General features: G+C 24.8%; 2 protein-coding genes across 2 annotated transcripts in view; one reads left to right on the forward strand and one right to left on the reverse strand.

Annotated features, from left to right (window-relative positions):
• LOC114122222 (WW domain-binding protein 2) overlaps positions 1 to 27657 on the forward strand; it is a 148624-nt gene that overhangs the window by 90766 nt on the left and 30201 nt on the right. The window lies entirely within an intron of this gene.
• Positions 3761 to 26883, reverse strand: LOC114122205 (E3 ubiquitin-protein ligase ZNRF2). Its single transcript, XM_027984793.2, has 5 exons — positions 26742 to 26883; positions 25275 to 25926; positions 13216 to 13311; positions 12835 to 12940; positions 3761 to 5871 (listed from the first exon to the last, which is right to left on the reverse strand). Exons 2-5 carry the CDS (start codon positions 25645 to 25647, stop codon positions 5814 to 5816), a joined length of 633 nt encoding a protein of 210 aa, XP_027840594.1. The 5' UTR covers positions 25648 to 25926; positions 26742 to 26883; the 3' UTR covers positions 3761 to 5813.

Raw genomic sequence — 27657 nt, forward strand, 5'->3', positions numbered from 1 at the left:
GGACCGGTCCATGTACGTCACGTGCCTGTTGCTGCTGCTCAAGTCCGGTCAACTGGTACCTCCGTTCACCAGGGTGCCGCCGCCGCGTCCGCTCAAGACGCTCCGGGACGTGATCGACAAGCGGCTGTTCAAGAAGGTCCAGATCGAGTGCCGGAAGCGCAGGCTGTACGAGCGCGTACAGTACGAACACCCGGACCGCAGCGTCGCGCAAAGGCCGTCCGACTTTTACAACGACATGCCCACGCCCAGGGAAGGCATATTCTGTTACGGGGCTGCGTTCAGTACACTGCAGTGAATTTTAAATTTATGACGTGTAATAGAGATAATATATACGATGTGTTATAACAATTATTAACATAACATTATAATTTATAATTCATATTATCTAGTTACCATAATTTATGAGATTATGATATTATAGGTACCTAGTACAGTAATACTATTATTTTATAATTTCCATTACCTAATCGAGTATATTATTATAATAAGTAGGTATGCGTTTTTTTTTTTTTTTGGCAAAAATTAATACAGACATGAGTAGGATGAGTGTACTTGGTCGGGGAGGATTTTTGGAGACTAAGTCCGTGATTAATGATTACTGTATTTAATAATAATTTATCATTCATAATTCAGAATGATTTTACGTTAATCGTTTATAGTTTATCATTAAATATTTAAATTCAAATTTAACACTTAATCCATTCTTGATCCATTACAGTTACTCAATAGTTTCGGCAACCTGCAGGAATTTTCAATGATGCGGGGGACCTCGAAAAATTACAATTTTATAAATGAATTATTATCGTAATATAATCTATAAATTATTTGTATAATTTTTATTGCAATGATTGTATAGTATAGGATGCGCCATATTGTTCACGCAAAATAGTGGTTTGGTATTTATGCTATACTTAATTAAAATCATCTAGTCGAAATATTTTAATTAAATTATATTACAATTGCTACTACCTATCTAGTTTAAAAACATTTCAAAAAAGTACTATTGTGGTACTATTAAATGTCTTAGTTATTTATTTACCTATTTATTTTATTGACTATTAGTAAAAACTATTATTATAGTTCAACAATTAAAACAACCCAGTTCATAACAATTAAAATATTTAAATACAACATAGATTATTATAAAGTAGTACCTATAGGTTCATATTATATGGTATATAGTATTAAATAAAGATAATAAAGATAAGAGTATACAATTTAATCGAATGTAGTTGCATACTAAAATTAAACAATAGCAATGTTATGAGATAAATGTACAAAGGTGTAAATAAATTATAGTTTATTGATCTTTACCTAACAAAGTCGTTAGAAGAGACAGAAGGGGTTTAATGACAGCTATGAACTCGGAAATGAAATAAGTAAATACCTAAAGTTTCGATGTTTTGACGAGGAAGTAGCTTGATCTTAAGATGGTTTACTGAAATTAGAATTGAAAAAGGATGTAAGAAAGTTGTCTTTAGTTTTGAGAGAAGGAAAAACACGTCTTTGTATTGTTTGACTGTTCTAAAATTTGAGTTTTTTTATTACACTGAGCAGCCTTTGTAATTTACTGGGTGACTACCATATAACCTAACCTTTTGAGTGGATAAGATTTTTCGACAACTATTTTGGTGTATAGGAGAAATTCGGTTTTGTATAAGTCGTTGGTGGCTTTTTTAGGGTGACAAAAAAGAAAGGTAAAGGTAATTTATCGGAGGCGCGCTTATATTATGAACGTGGATAACCTGATGTCTTAATTCCGAAAGACTGGAAATAATACCTTTACATGAAGTAAAAGGGTGGAGATTACGAATCACCAGCCACAATGAACGATTAACTTCTTATTGGTAAGAATGAACACTGTAAATGTTCTCAAATTCTCAATTAGATAATATTTAATAAGTAGGTACCTAATCTGCAATACTCATAGAAATGAGTGTGAATAATTGACATCAAGCTTATGATAAAACTGGATATATTATTTATGTCTTTGATATAAATTGGAGGTAGTATTGGAGAAATTATATGAAAATGAATTTGGGTCTTGTTTGGAAGCGCGTACTTTCATTTGAATCATCTTCTGTAACGAGAACCTGAGTACCTATCTACCGATTTAGACTTAGGAATATTTTTTATCATCTATCCCGGATGAGAGCTAAGATGACGATAAATTTCTCTTGCTTGAGATTGAATTTTTTACATGATTATTAGGCAATTGAGTACCATTATACGTAAAAGCAAATATAATTGCATACGAAAAATCGATAACGAAGCGAACGAAATGATCGTGCATTATACGGTTGCGATAAGCACCTTATATTAGTTATATTTTTTATATTTTAATAAGTTAGCGTTTTCATTTATGTTTTACTACCATAAAAAACGTCTACGTGAGTATTTTTTCCTGATTTAATTTATCAGATTCGGTTTTCTAAATGATACCCAACTTTACGGACATGACTTTTCCTGATCCGTTGTATAAATTATATATTTATTCCATTCATCAGAATGAATTGTTAAACTATTTTACTAGGTGCCTAATATATATATATTTTAAATGTTCCATAAAATTTTAATTTATAAATTAAAAAGATTAAAATATAGTTGGTATTGCATACCAATCTCGCTTTTCATAACATTGTGCAATGTTAGTCTCTTTTATTGACAATGAAAAATCTCTACCTATGTAGATAGGTGATTATTATGAATTATAATCATAATAATTAATGGCTAAGCGATAATATACAGCTCTGATTTTAATATTAAATACATTTTATAGGAATTTAAAATAAATATTTTATAAGTAATTATAATTTTTTTTTTGTGTCTATAGACACAAAATCATTTCTTTTCATATTTTTAAGTAAAATAATTTTTTTTTAAAAAAAAACAACAATTTTAGCCATTAAAATAAATAATTAAATTTAAAGTATTAAAAAATTGATATGATAATAATGGTTTACAAAATAATAGTGTTACTTAACATATTCAATGAAATATAACCTTTTATCCATATAAATATACTTAAAAAGTAACATTTAGTACCTACTTACAATTTTTTTTTTTTTTTTTATAGAACATAATTTATTTATTTTTATTGAGTTACTTGTGGGCTTCATAAAATTCTTTCTATTTTTTTGTCACTGTACATATAAGTTTGTTAATAACTTTAATATTTATTATTATGTTGATTAATTTTTTTAGTTCTTGAAATGCATTAGCCTCCAGGCACCAGTGTTCCACTACCAACTTTATTTACATACCTATATCAAACTTAAGTTAATTTTTTATATATGCACATTTTTTACTTTGACCAGCTATCCTCTAAGTGATTCTCTAAATAATTATTCATTAATGAACAAAAAACCTAATTTGTATTGTTTAGTTTTACTATTAACATTATAAAATTAGCATTGCATATCATTATTTTGTTGAACAAGAACTTCAATACAGTAATACATCACTTTTTTCGGTTATAAAGTATTTTTATACATATTATCTACTTATTACATACCTGTGTATGGTTATGTAAATCACCAGACAGTTTTTAAATTTAACAAATAGTTAAATGTATTCTGTTATACATAATATGCTATAATTGCATAATTAGGTATTTATCTAGTTTTTTAATCATTATATTTTGATGTTAATAAAATAGTTACAATGATACACACTTTCCAAGTTTCTGATATTGATAAATAATAGCATAAAAATTATAACATTATAAATGTCAAAATATAATGACTGAAAATCAATAAAATACCAAATGCACAAATATTTAATAATAGCATAACTAGCAACATATAATTTTAAGTCATACAAGTATATTATATTATATTAATTTAAAATTAAAATAAATAACAAATACAATGTATCGAATGCGTCTAAACACTGTATTTTTATAATATGGTCTTTTTAATCATACATTATACATTTATGTTTAAGATATATCACAATAAAATAGATTAGATTGGATCTTATAAATGTAGTTGTAAAAATAATAATTATGTTAATGTCAACAGAAACCAGAAACATTTTTTTCATCTCCAGTAAACATAAAATTACATATTACATTAGAAACAATAAAACTTAACTGAACTAAAATTGTATTTGTTAAGACTTTTGCATTATTGTTACAACCCTTTGCTGAACAAGTTTATACGTACATATTATACAATTATAAGACACACACTCACCCGCTCTCATACACATTAATACATTAATTGTTCTGTATTAAAAAAAAAAATTGTATTCTTTAAAATGTTTGTTCAACATAATATTATAAATCACTAAGTTTTTTTTTTTTATTATTTCATGATTTTTACAATTTATAATTATATAGGTAATAATATATCAAAATATGATGGACTTGGACGCATAGTTAAAGCGGGATAATAGTAGTTTGTAGCACAATAGCGGTTTACAGAGCATTTCACAGTTACCAGCTGTTGTAGCTAAGTGTGTGCAACCTATAACAATATAGTTACAATGGCAATTGGGTATAAGGGGACTGGGGTAAATGCAACTTGATAAAATCAATCAAAAGATTTTCAATGTTGTATATTAAAGTTTTTAAAAACTTATATAATTATGTTCATATTATTGGTTATATCATATCTCATACAACATACTTCAAGTTTAAAAACAATTTTACATAAATAATATGAGAATCTTAAATACATTGTAAAAAGAGCAGCCCCGACTAAGTTACAAAAACTATCCTTGATCAGTTATAAAATTTGAAAAAAAAAATAATAATAAAACAAAACAAAACAAAGTTACAATGCACCGTATGTAAATTAAAAATAACGACAAAACGCTTAAGTCTATTTAAATTGAGTAAAATTAAAATAAATGATATATTTTACTGACCGTCAACAATATGAAATCAGAAAAAATAATATAAAACATAATATTAAAACTCTGGAATAGCTATATATATATATATCCGCTGATTCATTCAGAACGTTTATAAAATATACAATAACAATTTTATTTATGATCAGTTTACATAATATACAAAACATTAATTTAAAACTCAATCTATATAGAAAAGTTAAGGTAGAATTTAAAACATTTATATTACGATTTAGTAGTATTTTTTACTTCAAGACATGTAAATATACCAATAAAAAATTGGGAGAACAAATCTATAAAAAAAAAAAACACAAAATGATATGTACAGTTTTTTTGTATTATGTAACACGTCAACTATATAATTATGTAGTATAAATAAAGTTAAAAAAAAAAATATTTTTTATTATATTTTAAATTATACTGAATATTGCTCAACTTTATACATTTTATTATAAAGCGTTAAACAATAAATAAACAATTTGTATGAAAAAAAATCTCACAATCAAGAACAACATTTTAAGAGCGATTTCGTTAGTTAAAGTATTATTTTCATAATCAATCAATAAAAATCGAACAAAAACTGATAATTAACGGTAATATCAGCCTTTGTACACAACCGAATTGCAAAATATTGAAAGCATATTATAGATATAATTTTGACGTTATTTATTTGTTTTTCGTGCACATTATTTTAAATTAATTTATATTTATATCTTTTAATATTGATAATGGTAAATGGTAATAGTATATAGTTCGGTATTGACGTATCAAACTTCTCGTAGTCGTTAAAAAAATTAAAATAATTAATAACCATAATATAATCGTTATTAATAATTATTATCATAATAATCATTAGGTATTTATAATATATATATAGCTGCGCAACAATTATTTGTTATATGTATCATCTTATATTCCCTTTTTCAAATTTTGTTCGAAGTCTGTGTATAAACGATTCAATCTCCGGGATGCTCAGGACACGATCTGTTCACTTCGAACCACCGGTCAATACATCTGAAAAAAAAAACAAACAGAAACAATTATTATAATTATTTAAACACGCAGTATAATTGACGCAAAACATTCCGTGTTAAAGGTCAAAACTTAATACATACAGCAAATCCTACATTAACAGTATTTATAAAATAAATCGCAATTCATAATAGAATTAAAAATAAAAATGTTATGACTAATACAAATTTTTACCTATATGGAATTATAAATAATTATAGTCAAACAAGGATTTGTTTGTATTTTTTTGTTTATACTGTTCTCATCATATTAAAGAAATTAATTTTTGTCCAGCCAAGCAACAGCTCGATGTACGTTAAATCCAATCTATTATACTTGTCACGGCATCAAAAAAATATTGGCCAGCCAATGAAAGACACTGGTAACGCAAAGTCGTTTGTAGTTTATCTACCCAACTACAACCAATAATAAATGTGCTCTATTATTCCGCAGAGACCAGAGTTATCATTTATTCTTGTAATAAATGTTACTCTGTAACTAAACAAAAATGACGTACTTTCTCGTATCGATTAAATCGTACTAGAGCCGCTACCAAACTTCTAAATATGTCTTCTAAGTATATATTGTACGAAAATAAAAAAAAACCTTGAAACTCTGAACACGTAACACTACAAATACAAACAATATAATATCTTCCCTCGGTTAAAATTACAACGCGTTAAGTTCATAATGAACCGAGTACTTCCTAGGTCAACAATCTTTTAATATAATTCACACTACTTAATACCTACCTGTAGGTAAGTGCGCAAAATAATCATAAAAACAACAGAGACGACATCGTCATACGTTAAAAAATACGATAGACACAAACATAAAAATAACAAGTTAAAATTCGTACAACCTTGCCACTTATATAATATTACAGTAAAAGTGTGTGTACCTTCTATTTTCAACAGACATAACAACAATAACAATTAAAAAAATATATCTAAATGATGTATAAGGCCATGAGAGGGGCGAACCTCGCATACGAAAGATTTTCTAGGGAGAAAATTTAGTAAACTGAGTTTAATGAAATTATTTTTTTATTATATGGTTAAGCTTATGACTTTCATTTAATATAATAAAATTGTATTTTATAAGTCAATAGAATATCTATAAGTGGATATGTTGAATAGTAGCTATTGAAGTAGGCGCCTGGCATGTGAGTTGTACACATACATTTATAGAAATATTTTTATAATATTATATATTTTTGCAAATTGTGTTGTTTAAGATTTTGAATTTGAGATTTTAAAATGATGTGTATAATTTTTGTGTGTAGTGTACACTGTACACTATACACGCGCGATAAGTAATTGATAAAATACTTCGATCCTCAACTTTGAGGAAAGTTTCTAATAGAAAATTAGAACAAGTGTGTATTTTAGAGAGGTAACAATTATAATTCACTATTATTCGGAAAAAAAAACAAAATATAAAGAAAAAATAGTAATTTTTACAAAAAATTAGTTTTAAAAAAAATTGATTTTACTTTTTTGGCGTAACTTAAAAATTAAAAACTTTAGATGCTAGAAATTATCTCCGAATATTTATGTTAGCGTTTCTAATACATAGTATAACCAACATATTTCGGCTTTTTGAACTATTTATAGAGATTAAAAATTTGTATTTTATTTAAATTTTTTCTATAAAAACCAATAAAAAATGTATCGCAAGGTAAATATATTTGAAAATTGAATACAGGGTTTTTTATAAACTAATAAAAAAATATCGAAAATTCGGAGTCACAATCTTTATTTTGCTAAAAAAAAATTAATACAAAAATCCACTTATAAGCTGTTTTATATTTATATAAAAATAATAAAATACACAGCCATAATTTTAGATTCTGAACAGAGTGATGAATGTATTAACTTTAAAAAAAGTTTTCTATCAAATAATCATAGAGAAAATTCGAAGCCACTATAGAAAAAAATATTATGACTGTTATGAGAGTCTGAGTTTTAAATTTTTACGAAATCGCGTAACGATAATGATTTATCATCAAATGAATTTCATTACTTGTTGTTATTTAAAACGTTTAAGTCGTAGAGACTTAAAAATTTCACGTTATTTAGATTGGCATTTTCTTTACAAAATTTAATTTCAAAATATTTCACTTATTTTAAGGCTATTTATAGGCATTTGAAGTATTTATTTTTATTTTTGCTCATTTTTTTTTTTTTTTATAAATATCAATATAAGTTTTTTGACGAAATCAAAATACGTAAAAATGTAATATTAAGTTCCTAGCGAGTTAGTTTTGTAGTGATTTAAAAATTATAAGAATATATACTCAGACTTTTTTTTATTAACATTTGAAGATCAAACATGGATAAAATTCGTCAAAATCATGAATATTTGCAAATTATTTTATAATTAAAAATGTACAATCAATTTTGTGTAAGTGGCTTAGAGTTGAAAATTTAATATAAGATTTTCTATAAGTTTTGCTCATATAATAATTATTAAAGAACATGAACGCTGACCAATTAAAAAAATGTTTTCCTTAGTTTAAATTTTATAAAATCTAAAATTTAGGTACTTGTAAAATAACGATTTACAATTAGATTTTTGTTGTAGTTAAAAATTACTAGTCATAGACACTTGAAATATATACCAGTTGTTTAAATTGGCATTTTCTGTACAAGATAATTATTTTGGGATATTCAATTAAAACATTTAAAACATAAACCACCTTTTTCACCACTCAGTGAAAAATTTATCCTAGGTTGACAAATTATCTCCTTTCAGAATCTTTTTTCATATAAAATAATACATATCATTAGATTCTAATTTACCACACTCATTATAGTGACCTACCCACTTTATGTCCGAGGCCTACTCGATACCTACAATACAGTAGAGCATTATCCACATGACCACACTTTTTATAGTTAAGGTTTGAAAATGTAACACAATATTCCTCAATCCTTATGGGTTATGACTCATAACTAATTCATATTGAAACAATCAGTCTAAACTCTAAATCATAGGTAAGTATACATCAGAATTATTTTTGATAGAAATTTGAGATTCAAATTTAGACGAAATTATATATTTCAATGATAATATGATAGATGAATAATAATATTAATTATTTTGTTATAATTGAAAAATATTGTTCGTTAAAACTTAAAACTACGTACCTATATTATGAATTTTATTATATACGTTATGAGTTATGACATTTTAAAAATAATACGTAGATTATTAATTTTAAAATATTATTTATTTATACTATGACCCTATTCACATAGTTTTACGGCATTAACAGTAAGATATACTTATCTCAAAAGTTAAGATCAATAATATAAAAATGCAATGTTTTAGGTAAAAATTAGATCAACCTACAGCAATACCAATAGTAAAATTAATTAAGTTAAAAAAATATCGAAAAACATATGAAATGTAGTTGTTATATAGGCTGACAGTCTGTCTTCGCTTAGAATCGTTTTTTTTTTTTTGTATACAAGGATATATCATTGAATTTAACTTTTAACACATCCATTATAATGACCCACTCAACGCTTAATATACAGCAGAGCGGTATCCACTTGTTCATTTGACTTTTTTAAATTATTAATTTTTAGTGACACACTAGCAGTTAGCACACAAGCCAAAAAGAATCAATCACAATATTTATTTGACAAACAAATACAAAAAGATAACCATCTTTATAGCTTATCGTACCAAAAAACACTATTTTTAATATTATGAACAATCAAATGTCTATAGTAAAGTTTTTTTATAAAAATGTATTTCCATTAATTATTTGGTATTACAATATATATATTTTTTATTTTAATAAAACGTAGATTACCGATTTTATTAATTTTATCACATTGTTTATACATTTATTATTATTAATCTAGTACCTAATCACAAGTCACAAAACAAAAACTTGGTAGGTATAAAGATAATATTTTAGATTTCGTTTCTAGAGCAGTGGTTCCCAAACTGTGAGGTGCACCTCCCTTGGTAGCCGCGTGCACTTGACAGGGGAGGCGCGAGCTGTGTTATTTTGTCAAAACAATAAAAATATTTGTTTATTTAAATATTATAACTTTGTTATTTATTTATTTATGGGAGGCGCAATTATTTTTTTTAATTTTAGGGTGGCGTAAACTAAAAAAAGTTTGGGAACCGCTGTTCTAGAGTATGAAATATTTGGAGGATTCTTCCTATCAAAAAACAAAATCAAGTATACATAACACACCTTCCTTCTTTTTTCAGGATCATACTATTATTATATATTATTAATTTTTTAGGATATTATTTATATTACGTAATGACTTCTATTGAATAATAATATGTACAATACAATCTTTAGAATATACATATACACTATATACTCGACATTTAAATAAACCTTGCGTATTATTTTATAAAAATGCGTTTTATTCATAAGTCATGATTTAAAATGTTCACATTTCAAATTCTATTAATCGACATATTCTATCAAGTTGCCAATATTTAAGTGATTCTTACAGGATAAGTATAAGTATAATATATAGTATATTATATAGTATAAGTCATACATTTTAATGTTCGTATTTATTTTTTTCAAGTTCGTCATGATTATTCTTATATGTGATTTGTTCATTCAAGCCAAATTTCAAAATTCATACGAACATTACAAGTAGTAAGACGATTATAAGCATTTTACTATCGTCTGACATTTGAATTTACCAAGTCAAGTAAAACAAAAAAATAATTATCTACAAATCAAAATTTAAGAGACTATAACATTAATTATTAAATGGACCTGAGAATTAAGCATTAAGTATAGGTGTAATTAATACATTTTAAGAAAAATTATTATATCGTAAATGTCGTTGGCCAGAACCATTATATCATTGAAGTACCAAACTCGTGATAACATTAGTGTTATTAGTTATTACTGTATCTTCAATTTTATAGGTTATCTAGGATACCGGAATTATATAATAAAATAATATGAATGTCTTAGTTAATTTTTCTGTATGAATGTACAACATTCAATGCAATAAATTATAAAAGACCTAAATTATTATGTAAGAAAATAATCAAAGGTAATCAATCATTGAAATATAAAAATAACAAGTATTCTGAGAAATTTTAGATAGATATCATGCATAAGTGTCTATGAAGTAATATTAAAAATCGGCTAGATTCACCTAAACAAGCTACCTACTCAAATCATACATTGTTTAAATTTGATTAATGATTAAGACCTTATTAAATAGTAATATACTATGGAATCATCGTAAAATGTATAAAATCAACCCCATCATTACAAATATGAAACTGTAATTTAAAACATTTACTATTATTTTTCAATAAACGTTATGAAGATATCCAACGATAATATATAAATATACTATATACATATATAATTTAGTATTTACAATACTTTATGTTTTGACCAAAATATAATAATACTACTAAATAGTTGGTAGACCGCTTTATATAACAAAATTTACGATTGAAAAAATAAATACTAACGAAAAAAATAAAAGCAAAATATAAGCAGACACAGTTTTAAAGAAAATTTTCAGAATTTTTAGGGAAATCGAACTGGTTGAAAATCGTATAACAAATGGAATAATGAATATTATTAATATGAAGAAAAATCTATACATCACGTTAAATCGTTAAAACATGTCTCATCGAGTTTCATTTTCAGTGGCCCAGACAAGTTTTGTATTTCATTTCAATCAAGTTATTGACTTAAGTTATAATTACAGTATTATACCATCAGTTATTTCTATAATATGATAAATATAAACAGAGAGATGATTACATATTATGAGTTTGATGACCCGGAAACTGAATCCCTGTTTTGTTTAACCTTGATTTAGGAATGTCAAAAATTTATAATGGAAAGAACTCGCCTCGCTGTACTAGATTTTGGAACGTCCATTGAGTTTTAGCCAAAACCAAAAATATCCTTAAATTTCAAGAGTTATAGAGTAGGGTTAGGGCATCGGTCCAGAATAAAATAATTGTTTTTATTTACTTTAATGCTTTCTCCGAACATCTGTAGTACATCGTTTATATTTTACCGCAGTAAAACTATTACGTTGTTCAATTTTTATGGTCAATGCAACTTTTAGATAGATTAACAAATAAAGAAGGAAATATGTTTTAAGATTAAAAAATTCAATTTAGACATACAAATAAAAAATATTATTAAAATGAGACGCAGGGTGCCAGGGTGTAACTCTGGCTGCAGTTTCCCCAAATTTAAGGAAATTTAAACATGCTTTCAGTATTTTGTAAACGTATTACATAATATTATAAAAATATGTAACCATGTATTACAATTGTAGATATTCTACCAAGGTTAGAGCATCAACATACCAAACTTATGAGGGTAATGATAGCCTCAAAAACTACCTCCCTCCCAAAAAAAATTTTTTTTGCTATTATTTTGACTATAAGACTAAAATATGGATATATTATTAAAATGCTAACTAAGTCATAGTTTTTAATGGACCATTGGGATAGAAGTTATTGTGGTTATATTACAATATACATTTATAAACATTACCAAATAAAGATATAGCAACAAAAAACGTGTTTGAACTATTTCATCAAAAATAATTTTTTTTTGGAAAGTTTTAAAATGAAATCAATAGTCCCACTATATATATAAAAAAAAGCTTAAAATGAATTTAAATTTATAGTACTGTAAAATCGCTAGACGCCTAAAAAGTTTGCGTGCATTTGTTATTCGCGGTTTTAAAGAATATTGTTACTTAGTGTAAGTCGATTTTTAACGTAATTTCGTTTTTATTTAATAAAAAAAACTATTTATAAAGGTAACGATAATCTAATGTTATAAAATAAAAACTGTTCAAGTCTCAATAATTAATATATACAGTTACAAATTCTATAGAAAAAGATAAACTGTGGATTATTAATAAACTTAAAATGGTATAAAAAACATAGATAAATATCAATTTTGATTATGCTTACGTTTTATGGTATACGCAAAGACAAGGAAGCCTGGCTATGGTATCACCTTGTATAAGTTCTTCCAGACATATGACACATTCACCTTTATCATCTTTTAAAACGTCTTCTGCAAAATTACATAACAACAACTATTATATTATACACCATTATACATATTAATATTTTAAATAACAAATATTTATGAACAGTATTTTAAAAAATATTAAAACACATATTACTATACATAATAGTTATATTTAATACAGTTATTTATTATAAATCATAAATAAATTATAATCAATTATCATAAAATAATTAAAACATAAACATGCACTATCTATTTGTTGATAATGTTCAATTTTAGAAATAACAGCTTAAAATAATAAACATTTCATAGCTTACCGTTGTAAATCAGTCTAGGTTTGGTCAAGCACATAACCAAATGTACTTCTATCTCGTCTGGTAAAACAAACTTTGAACATACTGGACACTTAATTCCTAAACAAATAATTGATAAATTATGTAATATGATAAACAAAAGTATAATTACTTATTATTGTACAATTATGATATATATATATATATATTTTGTGCTAAAGTACATGCATATCTATAAGAGTATTAAAATGTATTTGAATATTATAGTAAATTAAGTTCAATTCATATAAACATAATTAAATAAGACAAGATAATTCTGAGGGACACTAATTTAAAAAATATGTTAATAGAGTGTGTTGCAAATAGTAAGTAGGTAATCATAAAAATAAATGACAAGTAAATATTTTTAATTGTCACTAAGCTAAATAATAAATATATAATAGATATTATTATTGGTAACTATTAATTATATATTGTAATTAATTTACAAAAGAATTACCAAATTAAATGTGTTGTAACAATTTCTAATAACGAATTTCATAACGGAAGTAAAAATAATTATAGAAAAACTTTTGTAAAATATGAAGCACATTAAATAATTTTTGAAAATATTTTGAATCGCACAATATTTAATAATATGGCAATTTATTCATATTTTATACCAATTTTTATCAATAACTTAGAGTCAGATAGATTACAGTGATTTATTGAATATTAACCTAAACGTTGAACTAAGAATTATTATCGGATTCACAATTTTTTTTCTTAAGCTGTTATAATGCTATTAAAATCGATATAAAAACTTAAACAGAATATCAAGAAAAACGTTGTTAGATACATCTTCGCAGCCTCCTCCCCTTAAACAATCATGCTCGACAAGGCTCATTAAACTGTAGAAATCAATTAGAATAAAAAAAAAATTAAAGCATTTCATATATACATTGTATTCATTTAACAATATAGAAAAACCACATGTTATAATTGAATAATTATTATTATCTTTTCAATACAATTATAATTTTTCTTTCAATTTCCAATCTATTAAGAATTTCAAAGACATCTACATTATATAATTTAATAATAATTGGAACGAGTGAAAATGCTCTAATAAAAGGGCTTTATTAAAATTATAATAGGTACGCAAATACTTAATTCATACATAAATACTGATTGTTTTGTGTAATATTATAAAAATTATATAATAAAAAGTATAAGAATATATTTCAGTTGAAAATTCAAAAATATATTTATTTATGTAAATATATACAACGAAAATCAAATATTTTATATTTTCATATAAAAATCAGTTTTGTAATACTATATGATGGACGATGAAGTCAATAAAATTAGTATGAATACTGCTTGCAGTATATTATAATATCTGAGTAACTTTTTAGTAGGTAACCTATATAACTATAACTTAAATAATTATCGGTGTGTTATAACAGTTTGGTAAAAATTATATACGTGAACCAAATTATAATCGAACTGTATTTATTAATAATCTAATTTTAAGACAAAACTTAAAGTATAAAATAAAAAAATTTGATTATTAAATAATAATAATACGGTGTAAGATGCGTGTGAGTGTGTGACACTAATTAGTAGACAGTAATCACAATACAAATTAAAATTCATACTTAATTATTTTATACACTTAGTTGATACAAATTATAGTATCGCCAATACTACTGTTGGTCGTTGGAGGACGAGGGAAAAGACGATTCTGAGTATATTATAAACAACAAAGAAATCATATTTTTGACTGGCTCACTACTAACTAGACGTCCTTGTTTCCCATGTGTACGAAGCGTAGTGATCATTCTTGAAAATATAATAGCTTATCGATTTGCCTTTCAAGGCCCCGGCAACTAATAAAAATTAATTCAATATCTCTAAATAGGAAATATATGTATGTATACCTACATTTAATAATAATAACATATGATGTTTTTAACAGTTTAATAACATCGATAAATTATTATGGGCGAAAATACAGACATATAGTTATTTAAAGTGCACAACCACCCGTTGACGATGGCCATAATATACTTATTTACACTAGAAAATAATATAATCGTCACTTAGAAAATGCACTATTGTATGTTCCTAACATGAAAACACTACATAAGTAATATATTTTAATGTAGATTGATTATCACATTAATGTACACAATACACGTTTAGATTATACACGTGTTACCCATTATTACAGAACGTGTGAAAAGATATTAAACAGTAGTGAGATATTTTTTGACATAATTAGAAGTTAAAACTATAGTTATTATTGTTCACGGTTAATTAATTACCAACAAAAATGAAAAATTACGTTTAATTTACTATAAACAAAACTATATGGAAAATAACAAAAGTTAAAACATAAATTTTAAGTGATACTTCAATCATATTTCAAAAAACATTTTAAAGACTACAATGGTTTATAATTAAATTCTCATCGTAAAAGAACTGTGGTAATATTATACTAATGAAAGTCGCAAAAATAGGAAGTTAATTTTTTGTCAAATTACAACTTATTATTCCCGCTTTTTTATAACCATTATATACTAACATATCTATATAGTAGATTATATTTTAAATAACAATCTAATTATTAAACAGCAATTTCATAATTTATTTATAAGACTGGCCACCTAAAGAGTTAATATATTTTAAACCTTCATTACCAGTATTGAAAGTAATAACTGGTCCAAGGTTTGTTTATTCAATCTTAGTTATAAATTAAAGATAATAATAAATAAAAAATTTTAAAAAAGGATAAATATCAACACGTAGTATTTAAACTAATTGATGTAACTAATAATTAATATACTGCTCAAAAGCTAAAATATAAGTAACACAGATTGTATTAAGGATTGTTAATTACATGTATAATAGTAAAATATTTATTTTCGATTAAAAAAATCTATAATAGAGCAAAGAAAAAGGTGTATTATTGGGCTACACAACTATTTTCCAACAGCAATTTTTACACGTTTTTCTTCTCTATTGCTTTTACATTTGTGTATGTATCATGTGAATTATTTTTGAATACTTAATACTATTAAATTACTATTATTAATTTTGGTAATATTTTGTTTTAAAAGATATGATAAGATGGACACAATAAATGTAGGCCCTTTTCAAAAATAACATTGACTAATTATCATCATTAATTAATTAGCTAAACAGTAAACTAAAAAATACAAAGCAAACCACAAGATACAAGCTTCAATATTTACATAACTTCTTCTTCCTTTGCTAACTTTGGTAAAATAAAGTGGATTATTTTAAAAGTTTTAAGAAGTATACCACTAGATTTTCTTTACTTTAAAATAACTTCTGAAGACAATCGAAAATTTACTTTTAAGACCATAGATATTACATAAAATTAATCAATTTTTAAGAAGAAAAAAAATAGATGCCACACATCAATTATACAATTTAGTTACTACATAAACTTTAATAATCAACTAAATATTTGAATATTTAATGAAAATTAATAATCAAACTTTTAAAATATAATAAAAAACATTTCATTATTAGATTTTGAGCTAGCATAACGATGAATGTATTGATTTTACTATGATTTTATTTTTATATGGGTATACGCGATTAGTAGTTGAAAAAATATTTCGATTTTAAACTTTGGAGGTTGTTTCAGATAGCAAATTGGATATAGTTTGTACTTTAGAAGAGTCAAATTTCTTATTATTAAAAAAAATAATAATAATTCAAAATTATGGAAAAAAGGAATTTTATGCAAAACCAGTTGTTAATGGAATTGATTTTATTTTTTTTGGTGTAACTCAAAAACAAATAACCACAAATACCTACTTAAAATGTTCACAAAATATTTTAATCAGCATCAGTATTATAAATACTTGATACAACTATGAAAATACTGACTATTTTTGAGCTATTTATAAACTTTTGGCACATTTTTATTTTTTTTTCGATAAAAGAACAAATTCGTCAAAATCACCAACTTTGAGAATTATTTTATACTTAACAATTAATAAAATTTTAAATTATATTACTACGATTTGAAAATTTAATATAAGGTGTTCATAAGTAGTTAATTTTTAAACGAAAAAATTTAAAAAAAAAAACACATTTTTATAAACAACGAAGTACTAATTTGAACGGAATTACATATCTCAACGAATTATAATGATATTAATTATTTTAATTTAAATATATTATTCATGGAGACTAGGTTAAGACTTATACGAATAATTACGTATATTCTCAAAATGTACATATAGATTAATTTTAAGCTATTACTTATTTATATCATGAACCTATTCACATTGTTTTACAGAAAGGTGGTATTAACTTAAAAATTATTAATTTTAATATAATATGGTATAAAATATAAATATGTTTATAGTCTATACTGTTATAATAATTAAATAATATTATTAATATAATATAAATAAAATCTTTTCGGTAAGAATTATACATATAAACTTTCCGAAATACTTTTGATAATAGAAATTATATTAATAGAAATATAAAACTCGAAAGACACATTATGAAACATACTTAATGATACAGCCTAATAGATCGTCTTAGTTCAGAATCGTTTTTCGGATACAATGATTGGCAATTGGTATATCATTAAATTCAAATTTAACATGAATCCATTACAGTGAAACACTCAACAGTTATGTACAGCAGAGAGGTACCTACTTGTCTACCTTTTTTTCTTTTGAGTACATGTAAGCCATAAATATAACAATTTATAATAATGAAATTATTAATAATTTTACAACAAGAACGAGTAAAATCCCTCTCTTCTACTACATTTAAATAAACTTCAGCCCAAAGCCCATCGTAACAGTATTTAAACTAAGTACTCAAATTCAAAATAGTTAATATCTATACCAACATATATATAAAAGAATAATTTATTTACTATTTAATTTTAAATCTTATCATTGTATATTTTATTTTTTCTAATCTCCCATATCTGTTGCTCCTTCAAATTTAAAATTATTGAATAAATAATTTGTTTTCCCCCAAAATTATACTTAAAAAATAAAAAAATATTGACCGAAATAAACATGACTTTTTGAATAATGAACATATGTAATATATTAGGCTTCTATGTAGGTTTAATATTTATATATATTATATTGTTGTAAATAAATAATATACTTAAATTTAAAATCATTATAATTAAAAGACGTCTAAATAAAAGTATAAATATTAAGTTTAGGTAGGTAATCTTAAATCTATATTTTGTCATAAAAATTATAGTTGTTTAGACTGTAAATGAGCCAATTAATGTATATTTCACGATATTTTTTTTGTAATACAAAGGAATATTATTTTATAGAGATTAGCTTATCTAAATATAAATAATTTCACAATATTAGCGACTCTTATTCTAAAAATAAAATCTTTCCAAAGCCTGCTAAATTCATGACCTAATATGTACATAACTTTTTGAGTTATTAAATTATTTGAACATGAAAAAAGGTTTAAAGTACACGTCACTTTAAAACTAATAGATACAATTGTATGTACCTGTAAGTGCCTAACCAAACGCTGATCTGAAATCTAAAACAATAATGATGTCATACGTCAATGTAATTACGCAAATAAAGTAATATTAATTAGTAATTACCAATACTAGCAGCACTTATATTGATAACTGTAATATAATAATATAATATAAATTGTATATATTCGCGATTTAGTTTTAGGTAGGTAGTAATATTTTCAAACCATTTAAATTTATTTAGAACCATTAGCATAAGTTATGCTGCATAATAATAAATTGTTATCAAATTTTGTTATTGATGCAATATGACAATATTGATTTTATAATTACTGTTTTTATCGAATGATTATTTTATTTTAGAAAAATACAAGGTTTAGGTATTTAAGTTCCATACAATTTTTAAGTTCGATGTCAGAGAGTGAAACTGAAAACTTATTTAACAAATACGGTATTTATAAGAATACTTACTATAACCAACTTATTCAATAATGTATGGCAACAATAAATATAAATGAGAATTTTCGTCCTTTAATGCCATTTTTTTTTTTTTTTTTGTAACGCCCAATTTTTGATGATTTTGGACATCGCGGAATTTTTGAGAACAACATTAAATTATCGTTGTCAAATTATTACTACAATCATAGGTTAAAAAATTAATTTGATCGTAATTACTAATTAGTTACAAGGCACCTAACCTAACCTTTACATAAAATTCCACAATCGTAAAATACTAAACACGTTTTCGAATCCACACACTGATATGAAAACATTTTCAAAGTTTTTAAGGAACGACTTAAAACACTATAATAAAACAATTACATAAGACTATACGGGCATAAAGCAATGTTGTAAATGTGTTATATATTCATTTAATAGTAACATAACAAGTTCCCAAGGTATCTTATTTTTTTATTTGTTTACTAATACAAACATAATAAACAGTAAGACATTTAAAGTTTATTATCAAACAAACAAATACAATTTATGTTCACTAAATTATACCTACCTATTTTTACTTGTTTTCTAAATAACTATCATTACTGACCTAATTAAATTTAATAAAAATGAGTTATTATTTAGAGTTATATTTTTGATAAATTATTTTAATGGTTTACAGTTTTTCAAAAATATCTGAGGCAAATTTTTAATGATAAATAATAAATATAATTAAAAATTAGTATTACCTATTAAATATATATATTTTAGATTCAGAGCAAGCACAAGAACAGTATGTAGTATAAGTCCATTGATTTTATTACATTTTCAAGCTGAAAATCCCTTTATTATATTTTATTATTTTTTAAACTAATATAAATATAAAATATATTATAATTGTTTAAAAGGCTTAGAACTGAGTTTTTAATACAATAATGTATAAATAATTACCATCAAATATTTAAACTGCTGTTCATACTTTAATTTTTAAATAGTAAATATATGCTATATTCACAATATTAACTAGTCAACTATAATCTAGATAAATATTAAATACATTTATATATAATAAGTTAAGTAATAACTACCTAAAGCAGAATTACAGCTATATATAACTACAATGGTAACTATTATATAACTGCAAAAAATCAATATCTACTTTAATTTTTATGAAAAGTCAACATATTAGTGAAGAAGTTTATAGTTTATAATACAAACTATTTAAGTAATAGTTTTTACCAATATTTATTTTATACACAATAGTCACAGATAAAACATGTATGTATGTTATAAATGAATAATAATTATTAATTTATAACATATAGGTATTACATTATCATAATTTATGATCAATAATTAACAACATAACAAAATTAAGCAAGCGTAAAAAAAAACAATAAATATTTTATTTTTACTTTTACTTTTAATTGAATCAAAACCAATCAATCATAAATATTTTTAGGGTTTCTATTACTTTAAATTTGATAGGTACATTATACTCAGGTTGTACCACTTTTACCATCGTTATAAATATGAGCAGGAATACTATAAGTGCATTAGATAAATTAACAATTTAAGTTGTAACTAGAGTTGTAACTTAATATTTGGCTTGTTTGGTATAACTTATAGTCATACAAAATCAAAATTTAATACATAATTACACTTTTATTGAACAAATTACATGATTAGTAATAGTTAATCCACCATATAAATCTCAATTGAAAACTTTAAAACACTAATAATGGTCTAAGTGTAAATATAATAACATTGGGTATAAAATAAAACTCAGTAGCAAAAGTCACTATTATTTTTTTTTATATATATTATACCTACAACAAATCCTACTATGAACTTCAATTTATAAACAACTCAAGCACAAAGTACTAATCAGGTAATGTTTATTAAGGAATACTGCAATAGGTAATAAAATTAATATTTTTTGTTAATATTATTAATAGTTTTAAATTATAAAAACTAGTAGGCATTTTACATTTTATTAAAATCTAGTTGGTATAATTAATTACCAATAAGTTACCACTGGTGCATAATAGGTATATGTTATATACGGTTCATATAACTTAATTTGTACAAAGTTCAAATATTATAAAAATGCAATAATGCTATACCTAGTAATTTATTAATGAATTTTTTAAATATATAATATTATACAATATACATTATACATTGTATTTTGGGTATTTATGACATTAAATATGAAGCACAAATTGCATTAAAATACAAATAAGAACAAAAACTAATAATATATTATATTAATTAGATCACATAATATATAATAAATATATACTTTACCACATACCTAATGTTAATAACATAATTTAAAATTTTAGACAACATAAGTATACACAGAATACTATATTACTTGGTAACGTAACTCAAAATAAGGTAAAACAAATGGTACCTGAAAATGCTCATAATTTTGTTAATAGCAAATATTTTAAATAAAATTCTTATATTTTGTAACGCACGGATGAATATAATAAAATTTTAATTTTAATTTAACATAGATAAACAATTGAAATTGTTTTGTGAAAAATGGTAAATTTGTTATACTGAAATCAAATTATACTTACATACCTATACATTTTTATTCCCAGGTTCCAATATTAAAATTAAAGGAAATCTTTTAAATTAATAGTGTTATTCAAATTTAAGATAGTAAGCAACAAAAAATTTATTAAGTATTATAGTAGTTTTAATTTAAACATGGATAACTTAAAAAAAAAATCAGTGATTACATTTTTTATGTGTCTCAAATAATTAAAAATTGAATACAAGTATTAATTTATACAAAAAAAATCAGTAGGTAGATAGAAATTTTTAAAAACTGAGGTAAAAAAAATGGTCAACATTTATGTTTCAGAAATTAGTTACATAAAACTCAACTGTTTAATATTTATAATAAATAAAATAATTCTATAATTAATGTGTAACAAGTGTGTGATACTTTAAATATGAATATCACTCTGGTAAACTAATAAAAATCATTCAATAATATGTCATATAATATATATGTCTATGATTCATTATTAGAATTCTAAATTAATTAATTGTAAATTTTAATTTATTTATATTTTTATCTTTATAATAGATTTTTACTAAAAAGGAATTCCATAAAATAATTAAATTAGCGGAAAAATTATAATTATTGATTGTGGGTAATTTGGTAAAATTTCATACTAATTTATAATGAATTACAATTGTTACATAATATTATAGTCAACAAATGTAAGAAATTACATTAAGGTAGCTATACGAGTACACAAAACATTTTTTATTCAAACTTATTCTCTTTTAGAATATGCTTATTTGTAGTAAATTTATTATTTTTTTAAAATGTAGGCAAGTAAGTATTGATCTGTTGTACATTAGTTATTGAGTGGAACTAGTTATTGAATAAGTCACGATAATGGATTTTGTTAAATTCGAGGTTATATTTTATAACCCATTGTATATTATTATGATGAAAACAATTCTGAGCAAAAACTGTCTACATTTTATTAACCATAGACACAAAACAATTATTTTAATATAAGAATTCCCATTTTTCTATATTATAAGACAAAAAATGTACTGCACATTTTTAATTTTGAGTTCGCTAACCTAAGTACTAACTAGATCCAATCTCCTATCCCTCCTTTAAAACCACCCTCAAGGTGAAAATTGAAGTATTTTATCAATTACTATATTTAGTATAAACAGACCTAAAGAAAAACACATCATACAACGATACATCTATTGCTCTGCTCAGAATCTAATATACCTATATTATATGCATATTCATTAAAAATAGTCTAATCAGAGTCCTAGTTAGTATACTATATTATTTTATTACTTAATAGATTTAGTCTTTGGTTTCTACTAAAAGTTAATTTTAAGCAAAATTTCAAAAATATAACTTAAACAGATGTATTTTTAATACATTATATAGGTAAACAAACTAATAAAAAATTATGATCAACAATTAACCAACAATAGTAATGAAATGTTTCCAAGTGTTAAAAACCAATCCCATAACAATAATCTCTAGTCAATGCTAATTAATCACAACAATTGTATTTTTAGTTAATCTTAGATATTATTAATTATTTAAAAAAAAAAATTAATTAAATGAGTAGGTATATAATTTTTTTTGTTTAGTTTAAGAATAGAATTGCATCGTAATACTTAAACTTTAATGGTACTTTTCTGTTATCTTGAATAAAACCAATCTCAATTCTGTTATCTTGACTAATGGCTGATGCCAAGAGCCTAGACTACTTGATCGATAATAGTCGATTATTATTTTAAAATGTATTAAGTTTTATGTATTGTTGGATTATAAAAATGTTGTCCATTAAATTTTGTAAAAAATATTTGAATTTGTATGAATCGTAGTACATTAATAAACTATAATACTAACATGTAAAAAGTATGTACTAAAGCACTGGCAGTTAATAAGAATATAAAAGTGTAGACTGTAGTCTGTAGATCCACATAGAACCACCCATATCAGTGTCAAAATATTCAAAGCAATAAAAGCAAAAAAAAACTAATACCGGAAGAACATTATCACAACAGTGGTTGTGTAAAGATATTTGGTCACAAGTTATTTTTTCTGCAAATAAACCAAAATGATTATTAAGTAATGGTAGTCAAAATAATGGAAAATTACCACTTTAATAAATTAAAGTTTAAGTTTAAGTAAGAAGATGCTAATAGGACATAGGTAATATTATATGTTTATCTCAATAGCATTTAATGGTTGAATTAAATTACTATTTAAATGTATAACATATATTATTAAATAAAATATAAATAAATAAATAAACTTGAGAAATATGTGAATCCAATATTTATGTAAAGACTATTTATTGTTTTTTATTTTTTACTTGTATAGTTTTCATTTTTAAGACAAAATGTATTAATATACTTACTATAAAATGTTTGTAAAAATTATCAATTAGGTATTATAGAGCAGTGCTTCTCAACCTAGGAGCCGTGGATGAATAACTAGAAGGCCTTGAAATATTTATTTCATTTAAAATATCTTCGATTTTTTAGTTATTTTCTTTACATTTCAATAATTTATTTGTGTGAAATAATGCATGCAAATTTAGTACTTCATTAAGAAAAAATAATTAATGATTTTGATTGAGGGAGAGCCTAGACAGTATTACATTAAATTTGAGGGGCCCTATTACAAAAAAGGTTGAGAAGCACTGTTATAGAGAACAAAATATAGATTAGAAAATTTACATACAACTTAAAAATGTTAATAATCAAAAAGTCATTAGGCTCTGGACTTTGTCAGTAGGACATTTAAAAAGATTAAAAATTAAATTAAAGTAGTTGTATACTCATCGTTTGTAAGTCTTATAATATAGTGAGTAATATAGTTAACTGTATAAAATATAAGTTAAATACACGCTGTCTAGTGGTTTCTCCTCCATTTTATTTTATTCAAATAAATGTTTATGATAGACTATGCTTATTTCGTTTGAGTGTAAGAATAATAAAATTAAAAGTTATTTAAAATACCTATATAATCACACAATATTGTGTTACAATCTCAAGCAACCAATAGATATGATATGCAAAAGAAAATATTAAAAATACTTATTTTTATGCATGTGTTATGAAACAAAATAATAAGATTAATTTTAATTCACAAAAATGTAATTATAAGCAGTACATAGTAGAAATTCACAGGGACAGAAACAGCACTTGTCCTTCCTCCCCCCTCAAAATAAAAAATAATTGGGTGGTAGGTATGTGTGTATATAGTGGATTACTAATAGCTGGTATAGATTATATACTTATATAATTATATTGTAAATGTAATATTGTATAATTAATTCATAAAGCTATAAATATATTTGGAATTGTAGATGATTAATAATGGTAAGTGGATGCTGCAAGCTGGTATATTTTTGGGTAATTTCCTTCATAAAAAAAAAAAAAATGATTTGTGTAACTACCTATAAGTAGTAAGTACATGAACATAGGTTAGGTACTTAAAATAATCAGAGAATATTTAAGTTTTCCTGTGTAAGTATCCACCACAAATATACATATCACTATTATACCTTAGATTTATATCGATCGTTGTAAAATGAAAAAAGTAAGAAAAAATACATACCGTTGAATGGCCAAATATGTGCAGGTAACGAATGAGCCGAATAAACGCGTCCAAGACTAATATTAGCCGTGACTGTCGGACTGTCCAAGTTCTGGTCGTCGTTTGAGCTACTATCAGCCTCCAAGACATCTGTAATATCGAACCGTGGACTCGTCGAGTTGCTGTTGTTGTCGTGACCGTTGGGCACGCCGGATAGAGACCTGGCACGTTGTCTGTCGTTGGCTACAGCGCTGGGCAAGGAACGCAGAATGCTGAACCCAGGATTGCTGGCCGTCTGCACGGAATCCGGCCCATTGCCAGAAGAGAACGACCGATGATCGCCATGACTGGCGCCACCGTCATCGCCATTGGCCGTGCTGGCCTTCGCTCCCATTTCGCATGCAACGAACGTTCACGCGAACACCGCTTCAGGACGACGCGGACGAACACGGACGAGGGGAGCTCTGTGTTTGGTATGTCGCACGCGTCGTACTACTATGAGCGAACAACCACCGAAAGAAGACGTTCCGTCAAGCGGACGACGACGTCCGGAACATCCGACATCGATCGCAGCACCAAAAACCAACTGCGGACGTGTGTACTGCTGTTGACGCACTCCAAGATGTAAAGCGGACGACCAGAATTCACTTAGAATTGCGCACAGAGAACAAAACTTGACAGTTCCGATGGTACGAGAACGAAAACAAAGAAAATTAATAATGATATGATAATAAATAATAATAACAATATCACGAAAAATACGACGACGACGATTGTCTTAACGTAATTACTATGATAATATTCAATTAATTATTTATTTGTCGTTTCGATCATTATTTTTTATATTATATTTTAATATTTCTTCTGCCCTAGCTATTCGTTCGTCGTCTCTCAGATACTAGTCTGGTCTAATGTCGTCGCGCAGTTACAAATTGGTAGTTCTGATAATGATGATAACATGGTCAACTGGTGAAGTAAAAAAAAAAAACAAAAAAAAAAACAAATAACAAGTCCAGACGTATAACATTATAGCATAGCGACAAGAGAAGGGATTTCCTGATCAGCTGTTCTTCGACGTAATAATAATAAAAATATTATTTAATATTAACATATCGAAGTGTTCGGCGACTGGTGACGATCGTCCCCGTCGTATTTATTACATAAAAGTATAAAGGCCAAAGTCCCGATTACGACAGTATAGTCGGACACACTATGCAAAATTTAATAAATAGATAATAGACACACATTATGATGATATTATGACAAACATAAAACAACCCACCACGTATATTGTAATTCCGATTATTATTGCGATATCTACCTACCTATTTTATTGTACTATATATACTTAATTTCACGAATTGCGTTTACGTTTTGCAATTCGAATAATTCGATATATCTACATAATTATAATATTATGCGTATTATTATCATAGTCTATATTTCTACATTGTTATAAATACTATTTAAAACAAATTAAATACATACCTTCATGTATTATTATGATTTATGATCTACTTTTAAAAGAACTCGTAAATGCAGTATTCGTGATTGGTGACAGAAAAATTCCAACTACGAAAATTGAAAAAATTGTCGTTTTACAGGTATTAAGGTATTAATTTCTTTTTTTGATGAAGAAGAAGAAAATTATATTTATACTAAAACTAGATTAATTATTATTATGATATAGTATATGAATGTATGATTCAATCATAATGATTAATGAAGTTACTACGTCTTTTGTTTTCTTATAGGAATACCATTATAGTATATTAGTAATTTACAGTATATCAGTATATACATAATATATGAATATGATATAAGTATGGGTAGGTACTTACTACTTAGATTTATTTATTTATTTATCCAATATTCAAGAGCTATTGTCTTAAACAACTACTTGCAAAGTAATGAAATAATATCACTGATATCCTACACAACAAATTACAAAATACCTATCGCAACTAAAGGTTTAAATTTTGTCTTAACAGATAATTTTAAATTACTTATTATGTACAAATATATATTATTATATAAGGCATAAGTTAAAACTTATAAGTATATACTACACGTCTATATACATATACATAATATGTATTTACGAAAGTTTATGTATAGACAATTTAAATTAATTATCTACGTATTACTATAGTATAAAAACAACTAAATAAAATACAAATATAATCATTTACCTAGGTAACTATTATTATTTATTAGGTAGTAATTTTAGTTACCTACCTGGCTACCTAGTACCTATATGTATACACATTAATAATTCATGTACAATTTTATTGTTTTTAATGTAATCAGAATAAACAGTTTAAGATAAAAAAAATATACCTATATCTAAAAACCCAAAATATATTTTTAAAACTATAAGAACATAAGGTTCATGGTGAACTTT

This window comes from Aphis gossypii, chromosome 1, assembly GCF_020184175.1.
Source record: "Aphis gossypii isolate Hap1 chromosome 1, ASM2018417v2, whole genome shotgun sequence".
NCBI classification, from domain to species: Eukaryota; Metazoa; Arthropoda; class Insecta; order Hemiptera; family Aphididae; genus Aphis; species Aphis gossypii.